We start from the raw sequence: 25,269 nt of genomic DNA, 5'->3' as shown, positions 1-25,269 counted from the left end.
ATTGCCCATCCCTAATTGCCCTTGAGAATGTGGTGGTCAGCTGCCTTCTTGAATCGCTACAGTCCTTGGGATGTAGGTACACAGTGCTGCTAGGAAGGGAGCAACACTCAAGAGGCTCAACACCATCCAGGACAAAGCAGCCACTTGATTAGCACCCTATCCACCACCTTCACATTCACTCCCTCCACCACCGATGCACAGTGGCAGCAATGTGTACCATCTACAAGATGCACTGCAGCAACTCACCAAGGCTCCTTCAACAGTACCTTCCAAACCTGCGACCTCTACCACCTAGAAGGCCAAGGGCAGCAGATGCATGGGAACACCGCCACCTGCAAGTTCCCCTCCAAGCCACACACCATCCTGACTTGGCACTATATCGCTATTCCATCACTGTCGCTGGGTCAAAATCCTGGAACTCCCTTCCTAAATGCACTGTGGGTGTACCTACACCCCAAGGACTGTAGCGGTTCAAGAAGGCAGCTCACCTCCACCTTCTCAAGGGCAATTAGGGATGGGCAATAAATGCTGGCATAGCCAGTGATGCCCACATCCCCTGAATGAAAAAAAAGTCCTTTTAAATTCTTAAAAACATCGTTGATATCAGCTCTCGGGTTTTTTTACAGTGAGAACATATCCAATTCACATCATCACTCCTCATACTCTAATCCCTCTATCTCCTTAATTATTCTGGTTGCTCTTGTCAATGACAGTTGACAATGGTGTTTGCTGGCAATCCATACTTCATTTTAGTTGTGTGTTTGCAATCATAGTGACGTGCATGTAGAACAAAAAGTCAAATACAAGAGAAATGCTGCTCTAAATCCAGCTTTACTTTGCCTTCCTTGGAGTACTTGGTTCAAAGGCTAGGCATAATTGTAAAGCAGCATTTCATTTCCAAGCCTCCCTCACTTTCATGAACGTCACCAAAAATTACCCATTTAGATAGTAGACCTAATAGGGCTTGGCTATCTTTATTCATTTTTGCAGTGTAAATGATTCTGAAAGTTGTCGAATGAAAGCGATTGAATCTGGCGCAATTTACTAACACTTCAAATTCACTGTATATAAATGCAATACCTAGTATTTTGATTAGTAAAGAAAAATGACTTGTATAGAAAATTGAATATAAATTGCTGCATGAGAGACGTTGATTTTTACTGTGCGGACTGTAAACAAGAATTTGTAACTATGACTTATAAATGATGGCCTCTGCTCCCAGTTGCTGATGAATTTTAAGAAAGTCTATAATTTTACAGTGGCTGCTTGATCAGAGATGCATTATTTTATGTGTTTTTTTAGTTCTAGCATGTTCAGTTGATTGCATATGAATGCACTCTAGCTTACTCATCAGTAAATGGATTGAAGCAATTGCAAGGGCAAATTTCCTTAATAATATATGCCATTTCAAAGCTTTTCTGCCAGATATTGTAGAAATTTTACCTTCCAGAAGCTAGATTTGATGGTATTTGCTGCATACTTTCCCAAGGAATTAACTCAGCTCTTTGATTGTAATAATATATTACAGCCTATTAACATGTCTTCACAGTATAATTATTTGGAATTAATTCAAATGTTATCAAGGAAAATTATGAAAAGGTACAAGGTTATTACACTATGGTGAAAACAGTGCTTTAGCTTTTAAAATTTTATGCATTTAGAAACTGTCATGCCAACATGCAGAATTTAAACCTGAATATATTTGCAAACTCAAATTTAGACAAATTTAAAATTTGAGACAGAACATTGATGTCAGTTGTAGTATTTGAAAGTCAGAATTTTAGAGTAGCCAGATTGTTATTTAAAGAAACTTAGTATATGCTTTCATGCAGCAAGACCTGGACAACATCCAAGCTTGGGCTGATAAGTGATGAGTAATATTTGTGCCACACAAGTGCCAAGTACCATCTCCAACGAGAGAGAGTCTAACTACCTCCCCTTGGCATTCAATGGCATTGCCATTGTCACAACCCTACCAACAACATCCTGGGCATCACCATTGACCCGGTGGCAAGCAAAAACAATGGCAGCCCGCCTGTGCCAGCTGCACGTCGCGGAGCCACCACGATATCAAGTGTGGCGGCTCATTTAAATAGCTGGGGCGGTCCACCCACCCCGATGACGTGGAGGGGGCAGGCTGTCCATCCCTGGTAATAGCATCAGCAGTCTTTGCGCAGGCGTGCCGTTTTTAAAGGGCTTCAAGCCCTAAATTTCAATTTAAAATTTTAAAGATATATTGATGTAAAATTGATTTTAAACAATTAAATACATGTTTTTTGCCCCTCTCCCACCCCCAATAACCACAGAATTAATTATCTGCCCTCTCACCCCCCCCCCAACCAAAACACTTATTTTGTGCACCTGATCTCCCCCACCCCCCACAAAGTTCATAAACTTTATAGTTTACCCCTTCCCATCATCCCCCACATAAATGAAATTACTTTGGCCCCGCTCCCCTCCCTCCCGCACTGTAAAACTTAACTGCTCCCCCCTCCCCACCAGTGTTCCGCTTCGGATCGCCAGACGGAGATCCAAAAGGCACGGGATGCCGGTTACCGGCACCAATATCGCAACGGGACGGAAGGCAGAGGCACAGGTCTGATTAATTCATTCATTTTAATGGATTTAAATATGTGACTGGGGGCCCGCCACGAGGCCTTGCCACCGCCGGCAATTTTGGGCCGGGCCTTCCCAGCGTCGAGGCCCATAGCGGACCGCTGCCGGAGGCATTTTCTGGCAGCCCCTGCCATGACCCCCAACATCGAGGGGCGGGGGGCGGTCTGTAAAATTCAGCCCATAAATACTGTGGCTACAAGAGCAGGTCAGAGGCTGGGTATTCTGCAGCGAGGAGCTCATCTCCTGATTTGCCAAAGCCTACAAAGCACAAATCAGGGGTGTGATCTAATACTCTCCACTTGCCTGGATGAGTGCAGCACCTACAACACTCAAGAAGCTCAACACCATTGAGGGCAAAGCCACCCACTTGACCTGCATGCTATCCACCACCTTAAACATTTACTTCCTCCACCACCAGCGCACCATAGCTGGAGTGTCTACCATCTACAAGATGCACACAGCCAAGGCTCCTTCGATAGTGCCTCCAAAACCTGTCACCACTACCACCTAGCAGGACAAGGGCAGCAGTCACTTAGGAAACCTTCCACCTCCAAGTTCCCCTCCCAAGTCATACACCATTCTGACTTGGAAATATATAGTTGCGGTGTCAAAATTCCTCAGCTCTACCTAACGCCAAGGTGGAGTACCTTCACTGCACAGACTGCGGTGATTCAAGAAAGTGGCTCATTACCACCACCTTTTCAAGGGCAAGTAAAGATGGGCAATAAATGCTGGCCTTGCCAGCAATGCCCACATCTCATTAATGAATACATTTAAAGAAAATAAAAACAATTCAGATTAAAAAGCTGCTTTTGGTAGGAAAAGGTGAGTTGAAAATTGAGTTATAATTGTGTTATAGTACTTTACTGTGACTGTTCTCTGCGTTGCCATAAATCTCTGCAAGGACTGAAATTTATTTTTGATAACCAGCCCAGTTTTATTGCTTTTTAATTTTCTCTCAGAAATTACTCTCAATATCTAACAGTAGGATGACATTGTCACCCCCAAAGAGAACAGAAATATTACCAGAACTTTATATTATTACATTTCTTTATTCCTACATTGAGCATGTAAAAGAGGTGTACATATGCACTTCCTGAAATTGTCACACTTTTTTCATGTCATGTCTTTCTATCACTCCTTTCTACTCGAATGCACTTCAGTTGATTTTACTGGAGAACTTCAAGCTCAGTTTCCAAGATAGGTGAAGCTGTTTCCTGTTATTACTGAGACTTCACGGATGCATTTACCAGTACACCTAATACAATTGATGCCATGGGCATCAGTCTTGGGCTTTTACAGCCCTTGGTAAGCAGATTTTCCAATAATATATTATAATTTTGCATCTAGTGCTTATTTTGCCCACTGCATTTTGATTACTCAAATACAAACAAGGGGCTGGATTTTTAAATGCCTGGCTACTCTAAAATTCTGACTTTCAAATGCTACAACTGACATCAGTGTTCTGTCTCAAATGATAAATTTGTCTAAATCTGAATTTGCAAATATATTCAGGTTTAAAAATTGCAGTCCCAGAGGTTGGCTCTGGATCCTGACATCTCCAGAACAGTCTGCAATATTCAAAGTGCTGGTGGTGGTGGGGGAGGGAGGGAACAGGGAACCTGCTGGCCTCCAATTAATGTCTCATTAAACTCCCTTAGGAGCTTGCTAACAGACCGAGGACATTGGCACTGCAATTTTAATGGAGATTTTGGCGAACCCGCACATTCTGGTGCAGGTCAGTGCATAGCTGTCGGGTTCGCTGCGGGGTGAAGGAAAAGTCTTTTTTTTAAATGAATGTTTAAAATTATCAGACCCACTTTTATGCTGCACGAGAGCGTGCGCAATACCTCTGTTTTAGCCATTTCCACTCTGCCTCATCCCTTTATTCCACTGACCCTCAGAAGAGGTGTCTGCTGTCTTCGGCAGGACAGTAGCAGCCCTCAATCTGACTGCTGCTTGCCTTTGCCATGGGCACCAGGCAGGCAGCTCCCACCTCCTGGAGGCACTTGGCACCACTAATTGGGCCTCGAGCTTGCCTCCTGTCTATTTAGAGACAGTGGTAGAATCGGACAGAGTCAGCATGGATTTACGAAAGGGAACCCATGCTTGACAAATCTACTAGAATTCTTCAAAGATGTAACTAATAGAGTTGATGAGGGGGAGCCAGTGGATGTGGTTTATTTGGACTTTCAGAAGGCTTTCGACAAAGTCCCACATAAGAGGTTAGCATGTAAAATTAAAGCGTATGGGATTGGGGGTAGTGTATTGTGATGGAAAGAAAATTGGTTGGCGGACAGGAAACAAAGAGTAAGAATAGTTTAGTTTTAGTTTAGTTTAGAGATACAGCACTGAAACAGGTCCTTCGGCCCACCGAGTCTGTGCCGACCATCAACCACCCATTTATACTAATCCTACACTAATTCCATATTCCTACCACATCCCCACCTGTCCCTATATTTCCCTACCACCTACCTATACTAGAGGCAATTGCTAATGGCCAATTTACCTATCAACCTGCAAGTCTTTGGCATGTGGGAGGAAACCGGAGCACCCGGAGGAAACCCACGCAGACACAGGGAAAACTTGCAAACTCCACACAGGCAGTAACCAGAATTGAACACTGGTCGCTGGAGCTGTGAGGCTGCGGTGCTAACCACTGCGCCACTGTGGGTCTTTTTCCGAATGGCACGCAGGGACCCCAGCTATACACAATATACAGCAATGATTTAGATGAGGGATGCAGATGACACAAAATGGGTGGGAGGGTGAGTTGTGAGAAGGATGTAGAGAGGCTTCAGGGTGATTTGGACAAGTTGAGTGAGTGGGCTAATTATATGGCAGATGCAGTATAATGTTGATAAATGTGAGGTTATCCACTTTGGTAGCAAAAACAGGAAGGCAGATTATTATCTGAATGGCTATAAACTGAGAGAGGGGAATGTGCAGCGAGAACTGGGTGTTCTCGTACACCAGTCGCTGAAGGTAAGAATGCAGGTGCAACAGGTGGTAAAAAAGGTAAATGGTATGTTGGCCTTCATAGCGATAGGGTTCGAGTACAGAAGCAGGGATGTCTTGCTGCAATTATACAGGGCCTTGGTGAGGCCACATCTGGAATATTGTGTGCAGTTTTGGTCTCCTTATCTGAGGAAGGATGTTCTTGCTATAGAGGGAGCGCAGTGAAGGTTTACCAGACTGATTCCTGGGATGGCGGGACTGACATATGAGGAGAGATTGAGTCGGTTAGGATTATATTCGCTGGAGTTCAGAAGAGTGAGGGGGGATCTCATAGAAACCTATAAAATTCTAACAGGACTTGACAGGGTAGATGCAGGAAGGTTGTTCCCGATGGTGGGGGAGTCCAGAACCAGGGGTCATAGTCTAAGGATACGGGGTAAACCTTTCAGGACTGAAATGAGGAGAAATTTCTTCACCCAGAGAGTGGTGAGCCTGTGGAATTCGCTACCACAGAAAGCAGTTGAGGCCAAAACATTGAATGTTTTCAGAAAGGAGTTAGATATAGCTCTTGGGTCTAAAGGGATCAAAGGGTATGGGGTGAAAGCGGGAACAAGCTACTGAGTTGGATGATTAGCCATGATCATAATGAATGGCGGAGCAGGCGCGAAGGGCCAAATGGCCTCCTCCTGCTCCTATTTTCTGTGTTTCTATTAAGGACATTAGTATTTATAAATAACATCATGAGCACAGTGGAGGTGTTGACTACACCTTTTGCTTCAGAAATGATCAAACTAAAACAGTGAAAAAGATAGAGAAAGAAAGTGACTTTGCTCATCCTAATTTGAGTTCTTTTATCCTTTCAACAATAAAAAAATTATATTTTGCAAATTTCTCTGGCAAACAGAGAAGGACTGATTACCAGTAATGTTTTGTTGAGGATGAGAAAATTGAAAAATGCTATGACCACAATGGGACAGATGTAGATGTATAGGAGAGAAGATGTATAGGACAAAAGAGCTATAGACATGTCTAGCAACAAATCAAAAACACTTAATTCTATGCTTGCAGAGATCTTTTATGAACTTAAAAACTATTGGAGGCAGGCCCAGGCTAGGCAACACATGCGGTGTTCGCCACTGACAGGATGCTGCCGTCAAGCCAAAAAGACGTCCTGCCTATCACACAAATGAGTAATGTGTTATATGAATTTCAATGCCAGTGTGATGCTAGGTGTATAGGCCATAGGTCCCAAAGACAGGTGGATCATATCAAACAACATGTCCCCTCTGCTGTTCGCAATGGGCAACCAGCCCATGTTTGCAAAACTCAAAACACAGTGTTCAACATTAGATGTAATTGCACAATTGGACAACATTTGCTAAACAATCCTCAGTGTGCTTAGAATTACGCTGACAACCAATTTAAGATTGTCAGTAGGGCTCATAGTGTGGCACATTTGCGTGTACTGGAAGCTACATATATTAATACACAGGGCCCTATTACTTGCAGACAGAAAAAATATGTACAGACATTGCGCCTGTTTCAGCTAAACAAAATAAGTGACAACCATTCGCTGGTTCATTCCTCAGGGCAATGCCTTGACCAATCAGTGTCAAGCTGCCTGGTTTAAATTTCAAACAAATCTTGGCAGTTACATGTCAGTTACCATGGTAATGCCTCTACCAATCAGAGTTCACTTGCCAACCAATCAGCACTCCCTATACAGCATAAAGTTGTTGTTTTCCCTTACATTGGTATTCTTGTGGATTGTCCTGATGAGTGCAAGATGAAAAGCTTCGACAATATGTCTCTATTTTCAGCAATACTCAAGTTCTGCACTGCCAAACAACTAAAAATATGTCAGTTGTAGTTTTAATGTTTTCGGTGGCCCCCTCCCAGCCCTAACAACTTTATTTGGTGGGGGGGTGGGGAGGGGGGGGGGAGAGTTCTAGATTTCCACTATTCTTTGTGTGAAGAAGTGCTTTCTAACAACACTCCTGAACAGCCTAGCTCTAATTTTAAGATTATTCCCCATTTTTCTGGACTATACCAGCAGAGGAAACAGTTTCTTTCTATCTACCCTATCAAATAATTTAATGATCTTAAACACCTCAATTAGATCACTCCTTAATCTTCTGTATTCACGGGAATACTGCTGCTCACTGCCATCTGCCCTTAACTTCTAGTCCCTATTTCTTCCCTTCAAATCAGTTTTTAATTCTATTTGCTACCCTTTACCATACCCTGTAATCTCAAATAATCTCTTGTATGGTACCTTGTCAAAGGCTTTCTGATAGTCCATGTACATCACATCCACAGCAGCTTCCCTAGCCACTATATCTGTCATTTCCTCAAAGAACTGACAAAGTTTGTCAGCCATGATCTTGCTTTTGAAATTTATGTTGGCTGTTTTCAGTTATCTTCTCTTCATGTAGATATTTAGGAATTTCACCTTTAAAGATTCTAAAAATCATACAAGAGCAAAATACTGCAGATGCTGGAAATTTGAAATAAAAACAGAAAATGCTACAAATACTCAGCAGGTCTGACAGCATCTATGGAGAGAGAAACAGAGTTAATATTCTGATGAAGGGTCATTGACCTGAAACTTTAACTCTGTTTCTTTCTACAGATGCTGCCTGTCCTGCTGCATGTTTCCAGCATTTTCTGATTTTATTCCAAAATTTTCCCTACCACAGATGTGAAGTGAATTGGCCTGTAATTAGCCTTTTTGAAAATTTCAATAGGCTACAGCAGTTTCCTTTAAGATGGTAATTTACAGAAGGAAACATGTTTCATTCTAGTGGTGTGATCAATTCAGTTTAAGGATGCAGTTTCAGAGTCAGAAAACCCCACCCAGTAGTTTCTTCCTACCCACCCCTCAGCCATCACTACCACTGAGCAGTACCTAGATGTTTGGTGCCAATCTCTCCATTCCCACCCATACCTCACCTGAGTTCATCTCTCCAGTTCCACTGTCCTTCCCCCTGCACCACTCTCCCACCACCCAGCACACCGACCAGATGAACAACCCCCATACACTGAGTATCATTTTGGTTGTTGGAACCCAGACTCCTCATCTGAGCACATCAATTCTTCAATGAGGTTCACTTTGGAGTTAACCTTCTTGCCCATCTTCCCTCTTTTTCCTTATCCTCCTCATCTTCACCTCCTTCCTCTATCTCTCTCCTTGCCCTCTCCTTCTCTCCCTATCTGCTCCCCTTTTTCACCCCTTCTCTCTTTTTCCTCTTACCTTCCTCTCCTCCCTCTGCTTATCCACTTGCCCTCTCTCCTAACCCCTACCCTTTTTTGGTCCAATTCAATTACCACATGCCCTCTAACTACACATACACTTTACTGTCTGTGATCAATACCACAGGAAATTGTATATTACATTTGTATGCACTTTGTCAACTTTTTCCATTGTGCATCCTGCTGCCAGTGCAGTGGCAGATATTCAAGGGGATATTTCAGAATACTCAGGATAATTATATTCCTACTATAAAGAAAAACTCTAAGGGGAGGACCCGCTATCAGTGGTTAACTAAAGAAGTTAAGGAAAGCATCAAGCTTAAGGAAAAAGCATATAATTGCGCAAAGATGAGTGGCAGGTAAGATGAGTGGTCAGAATATAAAGAATGTCAGAGAATGACTAAAAGGTTAATCAGGAAAAAGAAATTAGAGTATGAGAGGAAGCTTGCTAGAAATGTAAAAACAGATATCAAGAGCTTCTACAGGTATTTAAAATGGAAAAGAGTAAGTAAAGTGAGTGTTGGTCCTCTATAGAGTGAGAATGGGGAGTTAATAGTAAATAATAAGGAAATGGCGGATGAAATGAACAAATATTTTACTTCTGTCTTCGCTATAGAGGACACAAAAAATTTCTGTAATAGCTGTAAATCAGGAGGTGGAAGGAAGAAAGGAACTTGGTGAAATTACAATCACCATACTCTTAACTTCTTTAACCTTTTAGTCATTCTCTGCTGTTCTTTATATTCTGACTAATCATCTGACCTGCAGCTCATCTTTCTGTAATTATATGCTTTTTCCTTAAGTTTGATGCTTTCCTTAACTTCTTCAGTTAACCACTGATAGTGGATCCGCCCCTTAGAGTTTTTCTTTATAGTGACCAAACTGATGGAGTTGCAGACTGACAAGTCTGCAGGTCCTGATGGGCTTCATCCTAAAGTCTTAAAAGAGGTGGCTAATGAGGTAGTAGATGCATTGGTGTTAATGTTTCGAAATTTGCTACATTCTGGAAAGGTTCCATCAGACTGGCGGCATAGTGGCGCAATGGTTAGCACCGCAGCCTCATGGCTTCAGCGACCCGGGTTCGGTTCTGGGTACTGTCTGTGTGGAGTTTGCAAGTTCTCTCTGTGACCACGTGGGTTTCTGCTGGGTCCTCCGGTTTCCTCCCACAGCCAAAGACTTGCAGGTTGAGAGGTAAATTGGCCATTGTAAATTGCCCCTAGTGTAAGTAGTTGGTGGGAGAATGGTAGGGAATATGGGATTAATGTAGGATTAGTATAAATGGGTGGTTGTTGGTCGGCACAGACATGGTGGGCCAAAGGGCCTGTTTCAGTGCTGTATCTCTCTATGACTCTAGACTGGAAAATAGCAAATATAGCCCCTCTATTCAAGAAGGAGGGAGGCAGAAAACAGTTAGCTTGATGTTGTCACGGGGAAGATGTTATAATCGATCATTAAGGAGGCTATAGCTGGGCACATAGAAAAACTCAAAGTAATTGGGAATAGTCAGCATGGCTTTGTGAAAGGGAGATCGTGTTTAACCAATTTAACCAGTTTAACCAATGTGCCATGGATAAAGGGGAGCCCATTGACGCACTGTACTTGGATTTTCAGAAGGCATTTGACAAGGTGCCACATAAAAGGTTATTGCACAAAGCAGAAGCTCATGGTGTAGTGGCGAACATATTAGCATGGATAGAAGATTGGCTGGCTGGCAGAAAAGAGAGTATGCATAAATGGGTCCTTTTCTGATTGACAGGATGAGATGAGTGGAGTCCCACAGGGGGCTGTGCTGGGGCCTCAACCTTTTACAACTTATATCAGTGACATAGATGAGGGGAGCGATGGGATGGTAGATAAATTTTCAGATGACACAAAGATAGGTAGGAGTGTATCTTGTGAAGAGGACATAAGGAGCTTACAGACCGATATAGATAGGTTGAGTGAGTGGGCAAAAATCTGGCAGATGGAGTATAATGTGGGAAAATGTGAAGTTGTTCACTTTGGCAGGAAGAATAAAAAAAGCAGAGTTTTACTTAAACAGAGAACAACTGCAGAACTCTGAGATGCAGTGGGATCTAGGTGTTCCACTGCATGAGTCACAAAAAGTTAGTATGCAGGTACAACAAGTAATAAATAAGGCTAATGGAATGCTATCCTTTATTATGAGAGGGATTGAAAATAAAAGTAAGGATGTTATGCTTCAGTTATACAGGGCATTGGCGAGACCACATCTCGAATACTGTGTGCAGTTTTGGTCTCCTTATTTAAGGAAGGATGTAAATGCGTTGGAGGCAGTTCAGAGGAGGTTCACTAGATTGATACCTGGAATGAGCGGGTTGTCTTATGAGGAAAGGTTGGACAGACTGAGCTTGTTTTCACTGGAGTCTAGAAGAATGAGGGGAGACATGATTGATGTTTATAAGATCCTGCATGGTCTTGACAAGGTGGATGTGGAAAGGATGTTTCCTCTTGTGGGGGAGTCCAGAACTAGGGTTCTAAAATTAGGGGTTGCCCTTTTATGACAGAGATGAGGAGAAATATTTTCTCTGAGGGTTGTGTGACTTTGGAACTCTCTACTTCAGAAGGTGGTGAAGGCGGGGTCATTGAATAATTTTAAGGCAGGGGTAGATAGATTCTGGTTAGGCAAGTGAATCAAAGGTTATCGGGGGTAGATGGGAGTGTGGAATTCGAGACACAAACAGATCAGCCATAATCTTATTGAATGGCAGAGCAGGCTAGAGGGTCCGAATGGCCTACTTCTGCTCCTAATTCATATGTTTGTATGTATGTATGTTAGGAGATGTCAGGAGGGTGTAATTACAGCATAACAAGTTTACATAACAATGTTCATTTATATAGGCTTTTAACATAATAAAATGTCTCAAGGTGCTTTGCAGGAGCATTATGAAAGAAAATATGGCACTGAGCCACATACTGGAGAACTTAAGTTAGAAGAATGGCTTCTTCAAACTAGTATTTCCTAATTGAGCTATTCTGATCTCATAGCCACATAAGGAGATATTAGGTCAGATGACCAAAAGTTTGGTCAAAAAGGCAGGTTTTGAGGAGTGTCTTAAAGGAGAGGTGTAGGGAGGGAATTCCAGAGCATAGGACCTAGGCAACTGAAAGCATGACCATCAATGGTGGAGCAATTAAAATTGGGGATGATTAACAGGCCAAAATTAGATAAACGCAGATACCTCGGAGGGTTGTGGGGCTGAAGGAGAATACAGAGATAGGAAGGGGCAAGGCCGTGAAGGGATTTAAAACAAGCATAATTTTAAAATCAAGACATTGCTTGACCGGAGGTAATGTAGCTGAGCCAGCACAGGGATGATAGAAGAATGGGACTAAGTGCGAGTTAGGACATGGGCAGCAGAGTTTTGGATAACCTCAAGTTTGCAGAGAATGTGGGAGACCAGCCAGGATTTGGAATAGTCAAGTCTACAGGTCACGAAGGCGTGAAATTGAGGGTTTGAACAGCAGATGAGCAGAGGCAGGGACAAAGTCGGGCAATGTTAATAAGGTGGAAATAGGTGGTCTTAGTGATGGTGCAAATATGTGATCAGAAGCTCATCTGGGGGTCAAATATGGCACAGTCTGGTTTAGTCTCAGACTGTTGCCAGGGATAGGAATGCGGTCGGTAGCTAGGGAACAGAGTTTGGAGCAACAACTGAAAACAATGGCTCCAGTTTTCCCAATATTACTCATCCACTCCTGGATGTTGGTTAAGCAGTCTGATAATGTAGCAACAGTGGAGGAGTCGACAGGAGTGGTGGTGAGGTAGAGTTGGTGTCATCAGCGTTACATGTGAACGCTAACTCTGTGCTTTTGGATGCTGTCACCGAGGGGCAGCATGTAGATGAAAAACAGGAGGAGGCCAAGGATAGATCCCTGGGTGACACCAGAGGTAACAGTGCGGGAGCAGGAAGAGAAGCAATTGCAAGTGATGCTCTCACCATGATTAGATAGATAAGAACGGAACCAGGCAGGAGCAACCCCATCCAGCTGGATGACAGCGGAGAGGCATTGGAGGAGGATGATGTAGTCAAGCATATCAAACAGACAGGTCAAAAAGGATGAGCAATAGTTTACCATTTAGCGGGGGCAGTCTGTGCTGCTGCGGGTGCCCAGTCAGGAGGGCAGCACCACCAGCCCACAAGGAGTTTTACTGGGCAGCCTCCAGGTACTGAAGTGCCCATCCACTGCTGGTAAAATACCAGCTGCGGTGGGAGCGGCCCTTAAAAGGTAATTAACTGGCCAGTTAAATGCCTCAATTGGCCTGGGGCGGGCGGGCTATTTGCCACCTCACCCGCCGCTGGTAAAATAGCAGCGGGGGCGGGCGGGTAGGTGACAGGAACAGCACCCCCTGCCCCCCACTCAATTTTTCTGTTCCCCCCTCCTCCCCACCACCTCCCAGCCTGCTCCCAAAGGTGAGGTGTAAAATTCCAGCTCAGGTGTTTAAAATACAATTCCCAGTTTTTTCACTTAGCAACAATGTCACCTTGGAATCCTTTTGCCTGTTTTCAGCCCCCTTGTCCATTTGGAGGCATCTGCTCCACCCAGTTTCAGGTTTGGGGGACTCTCCTACTCCCACCTTTCTTTCTGCTGTAAGTGAGCCATGATGCATGTGTTTTTGTTGCTGGTTTCTGTGGATTGTTTTTCTGCCAAAAACACATTCTTCTAACTTAAGTTCTATAGTTTTGTTTCTCAATCTCCATGTTACTCTAGCAGTTTCTGTTGTTCAGTCTTAAGTGTGCTATCATCACATTCTTTGGGAATATCGAGATTAAGCTGTTAAAATGTACAAATCTGGACTCCGAGTGTATAATACCAACGAGTATTGAGAAGCCTGTGTGTAACTATGTCCACTTGACCTCAAGCTCTTCTTTCCACATGTTCATCTCTAACACCTCCCCCTGCAATGCAAGCACCAGTTTCCCTAACCCCCTCCCCCAGACCTCTGAGATTCTTGCCCTTCAGTGGTTTCCCAGTACTACACTGAGGATCCAGCTGTATTCTATAAATCACTAAATTTCCTTTATTCTCTCTCTGTTTTCTTCAGAGAGTTCTGTAAGATTGGTCCAGTATATTTTTAGAAATCTGTGCTGACTGTTCCTGATTCATTCGTGTTTCTCCAAATGCTTCATAATTTCATACCCCGTTACAGAATCAAGTAGTTTATCAACAACTGAAATAACACTAATGGCACATAATGTTCTGGGTTATTCCTGTTTGATGAGCAACACCATTGGAAATTTGTCTGAAAATGTTAAGCTAAATGTCGATCCTTTCAAAGCTGAATTCATTCCACACTTAACAAAAGTATCTCTGGGAAGAAAATTGAAGATCAGTGTTTAGTGAAGATGTGCCTACTTTTGCAGAATTTCTCACTTTCATAGGGTCATTATTAGAGTCATTAAATGCAGAGAAGGAGGTCATTCGGCCCATCAAGTCCATGCTAGAACTGGCAAAACCAGGGATTGAACCCTGCTTCTTCAAACAGTGTTCTCCTAATTGAGATATTCTGACCTCACAGCAAGCTAATCATCTTCTTTCAGCTGAACAAAGATAACAAGTCTCTCAAAAGAATCAGCATGGTGTGTATGGCTAAACTGGGAACCGAGACTATCCCTGTGGAGCTGTCTTTGGATGAAGAGCCAGCAACTGATGTGACAAATATGACATTAGACAAAGATGCAAGATGTTCCTCAATTCAATGCCAACAGCTAATCCAAGGTGAGGTCTTGTAAAGAGAATGGATGATGTTTTATTCAAAAGAGGAGAATCCTAAATCCACCCATGCACTCCCTTGAGATTAAAAAAAGTGGCCATATGTTTTAATATTGCCCTAATTTTTGGAAGGTACTTTACATATTTGTGATCATAGTTTATATTTTAACAAGATTGTTTTTTAAATTCTGTACTAACATAAACTACATGCTTTGAAAACTGAATCATTTGTGAAAACAAACAAATATGGGTCGATTGTCTGAGATCACCTCAAGGACTTATTTCCACACTATGTTGGTTTCTTATTTGTTTCTGTACAAGTGCAAATAATGTGGTTTTAAAAAGTTTCCAGGAAGTCCATTAAGATCTATATAAACTTCATTTTTAATTGTTTTAACATTGATAACATTTATCCTATGGTAACAAAATGATTCAGAATTTGGTTGCCGCTGCAGAGAGCAGCAAGTCCCATTTTCTGTGCCCAAACCACAATATGAAGCTGGTGGTGTAATTTGGCTGTCCCAGTTCCACATCGCTGAACAGTTACTAATCTCAAACTGGTACATGTAATGTATAGCACTCTTTGTTTGTAAAAATGAATAGTGCAGGAATGGCTAAATTTACGATGGTAAAGTAGGTAGCGTGCTTGGTTTGAGTTGAGGCCCATTCTTAGAGCAAAGTGCACAGAATTTTACTCTGGGCCTAACCCACATATACCCGACCTAGAAACATACAATACTAACACTGCTGCATTCCTCTACAATGGGATCCCTCGTCCTAACACTTGTAAAGGTTCACCAAAAATTATAAAATAAGAAAAGAAAGATGCCATTTATGTAACTTAAAATATTTCTAAAACATAGAGCTTCGAGACAAATTGACATCAACGCTGGAAGAGAAGAAGCAGCTGTATTTTCAATTGGAAAACCTGAGGGGTCATTGGGAAGACTTGACTGATAAAGTAAGTATCAGATACAGAAGAAGAAATTTTACTGTCAAGTATTGAAATCTGCTTGAAATAAATATGATCTCAATTTTATTAACAGATTTTATTCTGGTTTTCATTTGCTGAGTAGTGTCAGCGTTAACTGAGTTAGAAGGTCATGTGTTCAAGCCCTATTCCAGAGATGTGACCCTTCAGTGTAGTGCTGAGGAGGTTCCCCCCTCCTGTAGCATGTTTCCATGCAAATCTAGGGAGTTCTCCTCAAGTTCTGGCCAATATTTATCCCTCAACCAACATAATTAAAACATCTTATCAGGTCATATATCTCAGTGCTGTTTGTTTGGACCTTGTTGTTCACGAATAGACTGCTGTGTTTCTTTACGTTACAGCAGTGACTACACTTCAAAAGTATTTCATTGGCACTAAAGTGCTTTGGGATGCCCTGAGGCTATGAAAGGTACTATATTAATGCAAGTGCTTAGTGCAAGTTTTCCAATTTAGTGCATCAATAGCATGGCAGAAATTGATGTCAGTATAATTATCTGTAGACAAAGATGTGGATAGATTAATAGAAGAATCAGAATCACAAGAGCCACAAGATTCTGGGTTCAAGTCCCATTCCAGTGCTTTGGCACAAAAATCAAGGCTGACGCTCCAGTGCAGTACTGAGACAGTTTTGCTGGAGGTGCTGTCTTTCAGATGAGACGTTAAACTGAGGCCCCGTCTGCCTACCATTGGGTGGACGTAAAACATCCCATGGCACTATTTTGAAGAAGAGCAAGAGAGTTATCCCTGGTGTCCTGGCCAATATTTATCCCTCAATCAATGTCACGAAAACAGATTATCTGGTCATTATCACATTGCTGTTTGTGGTAGTTTTCTGTCCGCAAACTAGCTGACGCATTTCCTACATTACAACAGTGACTACACATCAAAAGTACTTCATTGGCTGTAAAGTGCTTTGAGATGTCCAGTGGCTGTGAAAAACACTATATAAATGCAAGTCTTTTATTGATGCAACAGAAAAACTAAATGTCATCATTCATTATATTTTGTCTGCGAAGAATTCTGCAACATCAGGTCTTTCATAATATTTTAATGTATCATCTTCAGTTTTCTTGAATGTGGATTCCTCTTGTTAATGTTGCAATCCTACCATCAATTCTGTTTTCTCACTTTAAATTGAGTTTGAACTGTACATTATTAGTGAAAATATTGACATGATTGACATCTCAGAATTATGGTTGTGAAAAGGAGATGAACCTGAGGCAGAGCTAAGAGGATATTGAATATTTCTTAAAGAGCTAGATCGATAGACAAGCTAGATAGATTGCTGACATTACTGATCAGATAATAAACCCAACTTTTGATGGTGGGAAGGAATGATCGCAGGAGGGAAGAAGACAGAAGAAATATGGGTAGAACATAGTTAACGAAAAGAGCAACAATTGATAACTGCTGCTCAGCTAGCTCAAAGTAAGTAAGTATACAGTAAAATAAAAACAGAAATTGTTGACTATAAAATGGCAAATCAGTTAGCATGTGAAAGATAAAGAGTTGATATTTCAGCAGACCAGGTATATCATGAGTTTAAAGAATTTAACTTGCGAATCTGTAATATATGGAGAAGTTAGTTAAATGTGTGTCTGCATTTTTAAAAAATCAAAACATTAATGTAAGGAACTGTGATATCATCTGCTTTGGATCCAAGGAAGACATGGTGAGAGACTAGGAACTGTGGAGAAGCAAAGGGATTTGGACATACAGGTACACAAATAACTAAAAGCTAGTACACGGGTACAAAACTTAGTCAAAAAGGTTAATGGAGTCTTTTCATTTATCTCAAGGGGGCTGGAATAGAGGATGAAGTTATGCTTCAGTTGTACAGAGCTTTGGCCAGACCACAAAGAGTGCGCTTTTGTTTTGGGCACCACATCTCAGAAAGGATACATTAGCCTTGAAGAGAGTGCAGCACAGATTCACCAGAATGAAATAAAAGCAAAATACTGCGGATGCTGGAAATCTGAAATAAGAACAAGAAACGCTGGAAGTACTCAGCAGGTCTGGCAGCATTTGTGGAGAGAGAAGCAGAGTTAACGTTTCAGGTCAGTGACCCTTCTTCAGAACTGGCAGATATAAGAAATGTAAAAGATTTTAAGTAAGTAAAGTGGGGGTGGGGCAAGAGATAACAAAAGAGAAGATGTTGATAGGACAAGGTCACAGAATAGCTGACTAGAAGGTCATGGAGCAAAGGCAAATAATATGTTAATGGTGTGCTGAAAGACAAAGCATTAGTATAGATAGGGTGTTAATGGATTGAAAATTGAACAGCCACAAGCACAAACATGAAAAAAAAACAGTGAGTAGGCACAGTAGAAACAAACTGAACAAACCAAAATAAAATTTAAACAAAAGAAAAAGAAAAAAATAATTGAAAATAGAAGTAAAATGGGGGGCCCGTCATGCTCTGAAGTTATTGAACTCAATGTTCAGTCTGGCAGGCTGTAGTGTGCCTAATCTGTAAATGAGATGCTGTTCCTCGAGCTAGCGTTGATGTTCACTGCAAAACTGCAACAATCCCAGGACAGAGATGTGAGCATGAGAGCACCTCCGCTCAGTCCGAAAGCATTACCCCGAGCTTCCAGTTGCTGGCCATTTCAACACCCCCCCCTCCCCCCCCCCCCACTGCTCTCATGCTCACATCTCTGTCCTGGCATTGTTGCAGTGTTCCAGTGAACATCAACGCAAGCTCGAGGAACAGCATCTCATTTACCGATTAGGCACACTACAGCCTGCCGGACTGAACATTGAGTTCAATAATTTCAGAGCATGACGGGCCCCCCATTTTACGTTTATTTTCAATTATTTTTTTTCTTTTTTGTGTTTATTTTATTTTAGTTTGTTCAGTTTGTTTCTACTGTGCCTACTCACTTTCTTTCATGTTTGTGCTTGTGGCTGTTCAGTTTTGAGTCCATTAATACCCTATCTGTACTAATGCTTTGTCTTTCAGCACACCATTAACATATTGTTTGCCTTTGCTCCATGACCTTCTGGTCAGCTATTCTGTGACCTTGTCCTGTCAACACCTTCTCTTTTGTTATCTCTTGCCCCACCCCTGCTTTACTTGCTTAAAATCTTTTACATTTCTTATATCTGCCAGTTCTGAAGAAGGGTCACTGACCTGAAATGTTAACTCTGCTTCTCTCTCCACAGATTCACCAGAATGATACTGGGGCTTAAGGGTTAAATTATAAGAACAGATTGCATAAGCTTGGCCTGTATTCCCTTGAGGAGCTTAAAACGATAAAGGGATTGATGGGGTAAATTGAGACAAACTATTTCTTCTGTTGGGGGAATTCAGAACAAGGAAGCACAAGCTTAAAATTAGAGCTAGACCAATTAGGTGCGAAATCAGGAAGCATGCTTTTTACACAAAGAGTCGTGGAAATATGGAATTCACTTCCCCAAAAGGTTGTAGATGTGGAGTTAATTGAAGTTTGCAATGTTAGATGAAGTGTCGAGATGGAATATGGAACAAATTTGGGTAATTGCAGTTGAAATACAACAACAACCACTTATATTTATATAGTGCCTTTAACGTAATGAAATGTCCTGTAAGGGCTCGGACTAAACTTTACCTGATAAGGCAGGGGGACAACCAGTGTACTTTGTAAATCAACAGGAGTTTATTAAGTAAGCAAAACTATACTCAACAGGCAGTAAATGCCTTTAATGTGATGAAATGTCCCAAGGCATTTCACAGGAGCATTATAAACAAAATATAACACCAAGCCACATAAGGAGATATTAGATCAGATGACCAAAAGCTTGGTGAAAGAGGTAGATTTTAAGGAGTGTCTTAAAGCAGGAACGTAAGGTGGAGAGGCAAACAGGTGTAGGGAGGGATTCCAGAGCTTAGGGCCTAGGCAACTGAAGGAATGACCATCATTGGTGGAGCGATTAAAATTGGAGATGCTCAAGAGGCCAGAATTAGAGGAGAGCCGAGATCTTGGAGGGTTGGTGGGGTGGAAGCGAATACAGAGATAGGGAGGGGCAAGGCCATGGAGGGATTTCAAAACAAGAATGAGAATTTTAAAATCAGGATTTGCTTACCTGCAGCCAGTGTATGTCAGCGAGCACAGGGTAATAGCTGAATGGGGCTTGGCACGAGTTAGGACATGGGCAGCAGTTTCAATTACCTCAAATTTATGAAGGGTAAATGTGGGAGACCATACAGGAGTGTGTTGGAAGAGTCAACTTGAGAGTTAACAGTGGCATGAATGAGGGTTTCAGCAGCAGATGAGCTGAGGCAGGGCAAAGTCAGGTGATGTTACGGAGGTGGAAATAGGCGGTCTTAATGATGGTGCAAATATGTGCTCGGAAGCTTATCTCAGGTCAGATTGCGAACAGCCTGATTTAGTCACAGACAGTTGTCAGGGAGAGGGATGGAGTCAGTACCTAGGGAACGGAGTTTGGAGCGGAGAGGAGATCAAAAACAATGGCATCAGTCTTCCTAATATTTAATTTGAGGACATTTCTGCTCATTCAGTACTGGATGTCGGATAAGTAGTCTGATAATTTAGCAATAGTGGAGGAGTCGAGAGAGGTAGTGGTGCAGTTGTATTGGGTGTCATCAGTGTACATGTGAAAACTAACAGTGTGCTTTTGGATGATGTCTCCAAGGGGCAGCATGTTGATGAGAAATAGGAGAAGGCCTTGGGGGACACCAGAGCTAATGGTGCGGGAGCAGGAAGAGAAAAAATTGCAAGTGATACTCTGGTTACAATTAGATAGATAAGAATAGAACCAGGCAAGAGCAGTCCCACTCAGCTAGACGATAGTGGGGAGATGTTGGAGGCGGACAGGTCAGTACAGATCAACAGCAGATAAGCCATGATCTGATTGAATGGTGGAACAGGCTCAAGCGGTTGAATGACCTACTCCACTGTTCCTAAATATCTACACGGGATGGTAGAACAGATCGGGCTGCATTTTTCAGTCAGCGGTGAAGCGGCGGCGTTTGCCATTGACTGCACAAAGAAATACGAACTTATCTGGCTCATAGGCTGTAGTGAGAACTTCCACTTCTTGCTGCAGCATGGTCCAACTTCTAAAGCATCAGTGAGGCCTAGCAAAGTGTTGTATTGCTGGTGAAGTCATGTTGCCCAAATGATGTCATGAGCTGAAGACATGCCCCTTGAGGTCAGTCTTCAGCTCAATGGCAGGTGAGTGTTTTATTATGATTTTAAATACTGTTAAACACTTTGAGCACTTTTAAAACTTTTAAATACTTCTATAAACTTTAAAGAATTGTTATAAACTTTTAAATACATTAAACACTTTGAAATTCTTTTAAAATCTATTAAATTCATGTTGTCAGTGCCTTTCTAATGGTGGATGTGCTCCTATGTGAGTGTATTACAATACAAGATGCCCAGTGTAACAAAAACTTATATTCTTTATTAAATATTACAAAAACAGAACTTCCCTATGCAGGGATTCTGTATTTTGCCAGGAAATATGTCTTGATTAGAGAAAGGAACGAAAACACCAGAACTGCTAAATTAAGAAGGCTTCTGTTGTTTTCTGCTTAATTCTGATACAATACAAAACAATGCCTCATGTTTCCAGAATCTAAAACGGCACCATGAGTTTAAAGCACCATTGAAGTTATAGTCACAGGCTGAGTAAACATCATACTGAGTGAGCTGCATTCTTACTTGTTGTGTTTCCACCATGAGTATACAAATAGAAATTAAAATGAAGTCATCCTAAACGGAGGAGGAAAAATGGAGTCAAAACACAAACTGCCACAAGGGCCTTGCTGGAATCTTGCAGCACTATAAAATTCTAATGACATTTCTTCTTAAAGTTATAATTGCAGTTAAATTCTATATTTGCACCTGAACAATTCTTACACAATTGTAAGTCCAATTATTAAACCTATTGGGTTAAGTGGATATAAACAAGTTATCAAATGATGATTTTCCAAGTAATTGTTTTCTGATTTCACAGAGGAGTGCAGTTTATTTTTCAAACTTTGCTTTAGATTTTTACTATTCATGTGGGTTCCTGTGGCACATCATTCAATGTGTAATTCAGATTTCCCTTTTTGATTGAAGAAGTGTAGCAGCTGAATAAAATTCTGCAGAGCATAACATAATATCCTTACATGGTTGTGTCCAGTGCAAACATTCAGCTTAAAAAGATCGCTTCCTATAGTGGAATATAATCAGGATGAAAACAAATAGCAGTCTCAGCGCATGCTAGTATCAGCCCTAAAATAAAATCCATGAAAATGAGCGTAACTTCTGGGCAATCAAAACAAATTGCCGAATTACAGGTTCCTGCCACTTTACAAACTGGTTCCAGAGCTCAGAGCTCATTGAGGCACACCACAATTTCTGGTTTTTGACACAAGTGCGATCGCCAGAAGTTGTGTGCTGTTGCGGCCCTCAATAGCAGCGAACATCACCCCAAAATCTGGGCCATTAGGTTGAATCCTCACTGAAAAAAACTGGTTAATATTTTAATAAAGTTCCCAAATGTACTTTAATTAAGTGGATTTAAGTAATTCTTGTTGTTTAAGTGATGCTTGTATTTAATGTAATGGAATATTTCTTTTTATTAATTCTAGCTACAGAAGGAAGAACAGAGAAATATTGATCTGGCTGCTGAAGTTGATAAGCAAAGTCAAGTTTTAGCCAAGTACTATAAAGGTTTTATGTCTTTTCTCTGATAAACCCATTGAATTAGAACAATGATTGATTGTTAAATCAGAGAGATAACAACTACTGGTTTTCAGTACAAAAATGCAATTCGACTTATTAAATACTGTTGTAAATTATTTGTCTTAGCAATAGTGACACTTGATAAAAAATCAGTTATTTCACTTCAATCCTGTATATATTGAGCAATTTTTGTAATATTCGACTGTGGATTATCAGTGGGTAAACTTGCTGTGCCTTTACCCAATTGTTAATCTTTCATTCTTGACATCAATTGCAATCAATTACATAGGTTACATTGGCCTTTGGTTTCTGCCTCTAGACCATTTGGCACAAAAACACCAAAATGGAATAAACCATTCTACTGAATTCCATAATGTATCTTTTTTTTTAAATGCACAGAAGTGATTTCAATGGCGTATTCTATTCTCAGTGTTCAGATTGTGCTTTTAAACAAAAAAAGGTCATGTGCACTTTTCTTGACAACCACCTTTGATAAAACCCTTTGATACATCTTGAGCTTTTAATCGCTACTAGATCTTCATTGTTCTTTTGTAGTTAACTGTTTCTGCCAGCGTAACGTGCATGTCTAATATTCTAATACTCACATTTTACTACCCCTTTCCTTCACATGAGTTTCACATTTGTGAATTGAACAACTGTTTACATCATTACAGTTGCTCTGATGCCTTTAATCTAGAATTTAAGTAATTGTGCTCCATGTAATGGCTGAAAAAGTGTCACTCATTTGCATACAGTTAAACTATAAAATCAGTATACATCATATTGCTTCACTAAATGTCTGTGGTATCAGTATGACTTGCATGGTAAAGGGAAGTGGAAAACATTTGCCCTTTTAACCATGACATTTGTTGGAGGAGTAAGTAATAAGTCATCATGTTTTATAAATTGGTCCAGAACTAAAAACGGAGCCTGTAGAAAATCACCAAAATGCAATATGATTGCAAAAACAAACACATTGGCATTCAACACAGCCTAGCTGAGGTGTGACATGTACTTCAGATGTCCTGTCGATAACCATTGAATAAAACTGTTATAGAGTTTTAGAACTTGTCCTTTAGTTTAACTATTTTTGGGGAAAGTGGAACGTATAGAAAGTGGAATCTATAGAAAACAAATGTAGATTCACGGTAATCAAACAGTAACTACAGTTTTACTGAAATTGAAATTGGAGTGCATATGAATCGGTGGAGCAAGTAAGAGATCTGAAGTTTAACTGAAATGTAACCTCTTACTATTTAAACAAAGTGGCTGTTCTTTGCATAGTTTTGATACCTATTGTAAGATTTTCCATTCATGGAATCTACATTGGCCCAAGTTATGCACATTTTGAATAGACTTGCCTCAAAGTATTGAATTTTTTTTTGCCCCAAGTACCACAGACTATTTTACCCATGGCTGCTGTTTGATTCTAAGAACTGTGTGAAAATTGTGTCCACAGCAAGTACTTCACAGTTTTGAAACAATTTTCATGTCAAAGATTGAGCTGGTTGAAATTGTGCTGTGATTACGGCCCATTGGTTCTTATTGGATGCAAAGATTGCTCTTAAAACTGTTTTCAACCAGTGAGTTTTTTTTAAATGCCTCGGAGAGTGGTGATAGCAGTAGGGAGGCAGAAGACAAAAATAAATTATTTTGAACTTAACATAGGATATAGCATGTAGAAAAGAGTAAAATTAAGTTAATGTCAAGAAAGAAAAATGACAGATGAAGAATAAAAGGAAAACGGCAAGGAAAGGCAGTGCTTGATTTTTTTAAAATGCAAAATTATGTTTTATCTCAGCATTTAGGATTAGTGTTATCATGGCAAAGCTTTTAATAATAATTGAGCCGCTTTAATAATGGAATATTAGGATTCCTTTTAGTAATAGTGGAAGAGCTGAAAACTTACCATGTAGTTTGGCATAGGGAGCTAAGTTTCTTTCAACCTGCTAACTTAATTTTTTTTAAATTAAGGTAGTTACTGCATAATGCAACTATATTTCTTTTTAAAAATAAATTACAACAAACTTCCAATTTTTTTCTGCTGCTATCTTGAAAAGATAAATCTATTTGATAAAAACTATGAGTGATTTCCCTTCACCTGCAACTATGCATGAATAGAATCAAAGAAGAAACAGGGATAGATCTGGAATAAAACAATGGTTATTCCTGTTTCCTGTCTTGCCAGGTCATTTTGAGAATGTGTATCGGTCTTTAACTGAGAGGATGGAAAAAATCTGATCAGCAACCTTTTTCTCCATGACCAGTGTAGATGATATATTCAATTCAAGTGACGAAACAGGACAGGATCCACCCTGTTCCTCCATCCATACCAAAAATATCCACTAGTAAAAAAAAATCTGGTGCTACATAACAACATAAGAACTTAAGAAATAGAAGCAGGATTAGGTCATTTTGCCCTTCAAGCCTGCTCCACCATTCAATAAGATCGTGGCTGATCTGATTGTGGCCTTAGCTCCACTTTCCTGCCTGCACCCCCATAATCCTTGACTCCCTTGTCAATCAAAAACTCTGTCTCGTTCAGCCTTGAATGTATTCAATGACCAGCCTTCACTGCTCTCTGGGGTAGGGAATTCCAAAGATTAATGACCCTCTGAGAGAAGAAATTCCTCCTCATTTCCATCTTAAATGGGAGACCCATAATTTTGAAACTGTGCCCCCTTGTTCTAGATTTCCTCCACAAGAGGAAACATCCTCGCAGCATCTGCCCTGTCAAGCCCCTTCAGAATCCTATATGTTTCAATAAGATCACATCTCATTCTTCTAAACTCCAATGAGTATGGGCCCAACCTGTTCAACCTTTCCTCATAAGGCAACCCCTTCATCCCAGGAATCAACCAAATGAACCTTCTCTGAAGTACCTCCAATGTAAGTATATCCCTTCTTAAATAAGGAGACCAAAACTATAGCAGTACTGTCAGTGTGGTCTCACCAACGCCCTGTAAGAACATAAGAAATCAAAGCAGGAGTGGATGAAATGACCCGCCGAGCCTGCTCTGCCATTCAGTATGATCA

The 25,269-nt window shown here is 41.0% G+C and overlaps 1 protein-coding gene across 2 annotated transcripts in view; it reads left to right on the top strand.

The window, feature by feature from the left end:
• Window positions 1–25,269, top strand: part of shtn1 (shootin 1) — a 143,703-nt gene that overhangs the window by 34,797 nt on the left and 83,637 nt on the right. For both annotated transcript variants that reach the window (XR_010977067.1, XM_068052978.1), the window contains exons 5-7: window positions 14,388–14,565; window positions 15,423–15,520; window positions 22,140–22,221. Coding sequence is in view for 1 of the 2 variants with exons in the window: in XM_068052978.1 (XP_067909079.1) it covers window positions 14,388–14,565; window positions 15,423–15,520; window positions 22,140–22,221 (358 nt within the window). In the remaining variant the exon portion in view is untranslated. The remainder of the gene's footprint in view (window positions 1–14,387; window positions 14,566–15,422; window positions 15,521–22,139; window positions 22,222–25,269) is intronic.

This window comes from Heterodontus francisci, chromosome 20, assembly GCF_036365525.1.
Source record: "Heterodontus francisci isolate sHetFra1 chromosome 20, sHetFra1.hap1, whole genome shotgun sequence".
Taxonomy (NCBI): Eukaryota; Metazoa; Chordata; class Chondrichthyes; order Heterodontiformes; family Heterodontidae; genus Heterodontus; species Heterodontus francisci.
Note: the sequence above shows the minus strand (reverse complement) of the source record. Positions and strands in the feature narration are given on the sequence as shown.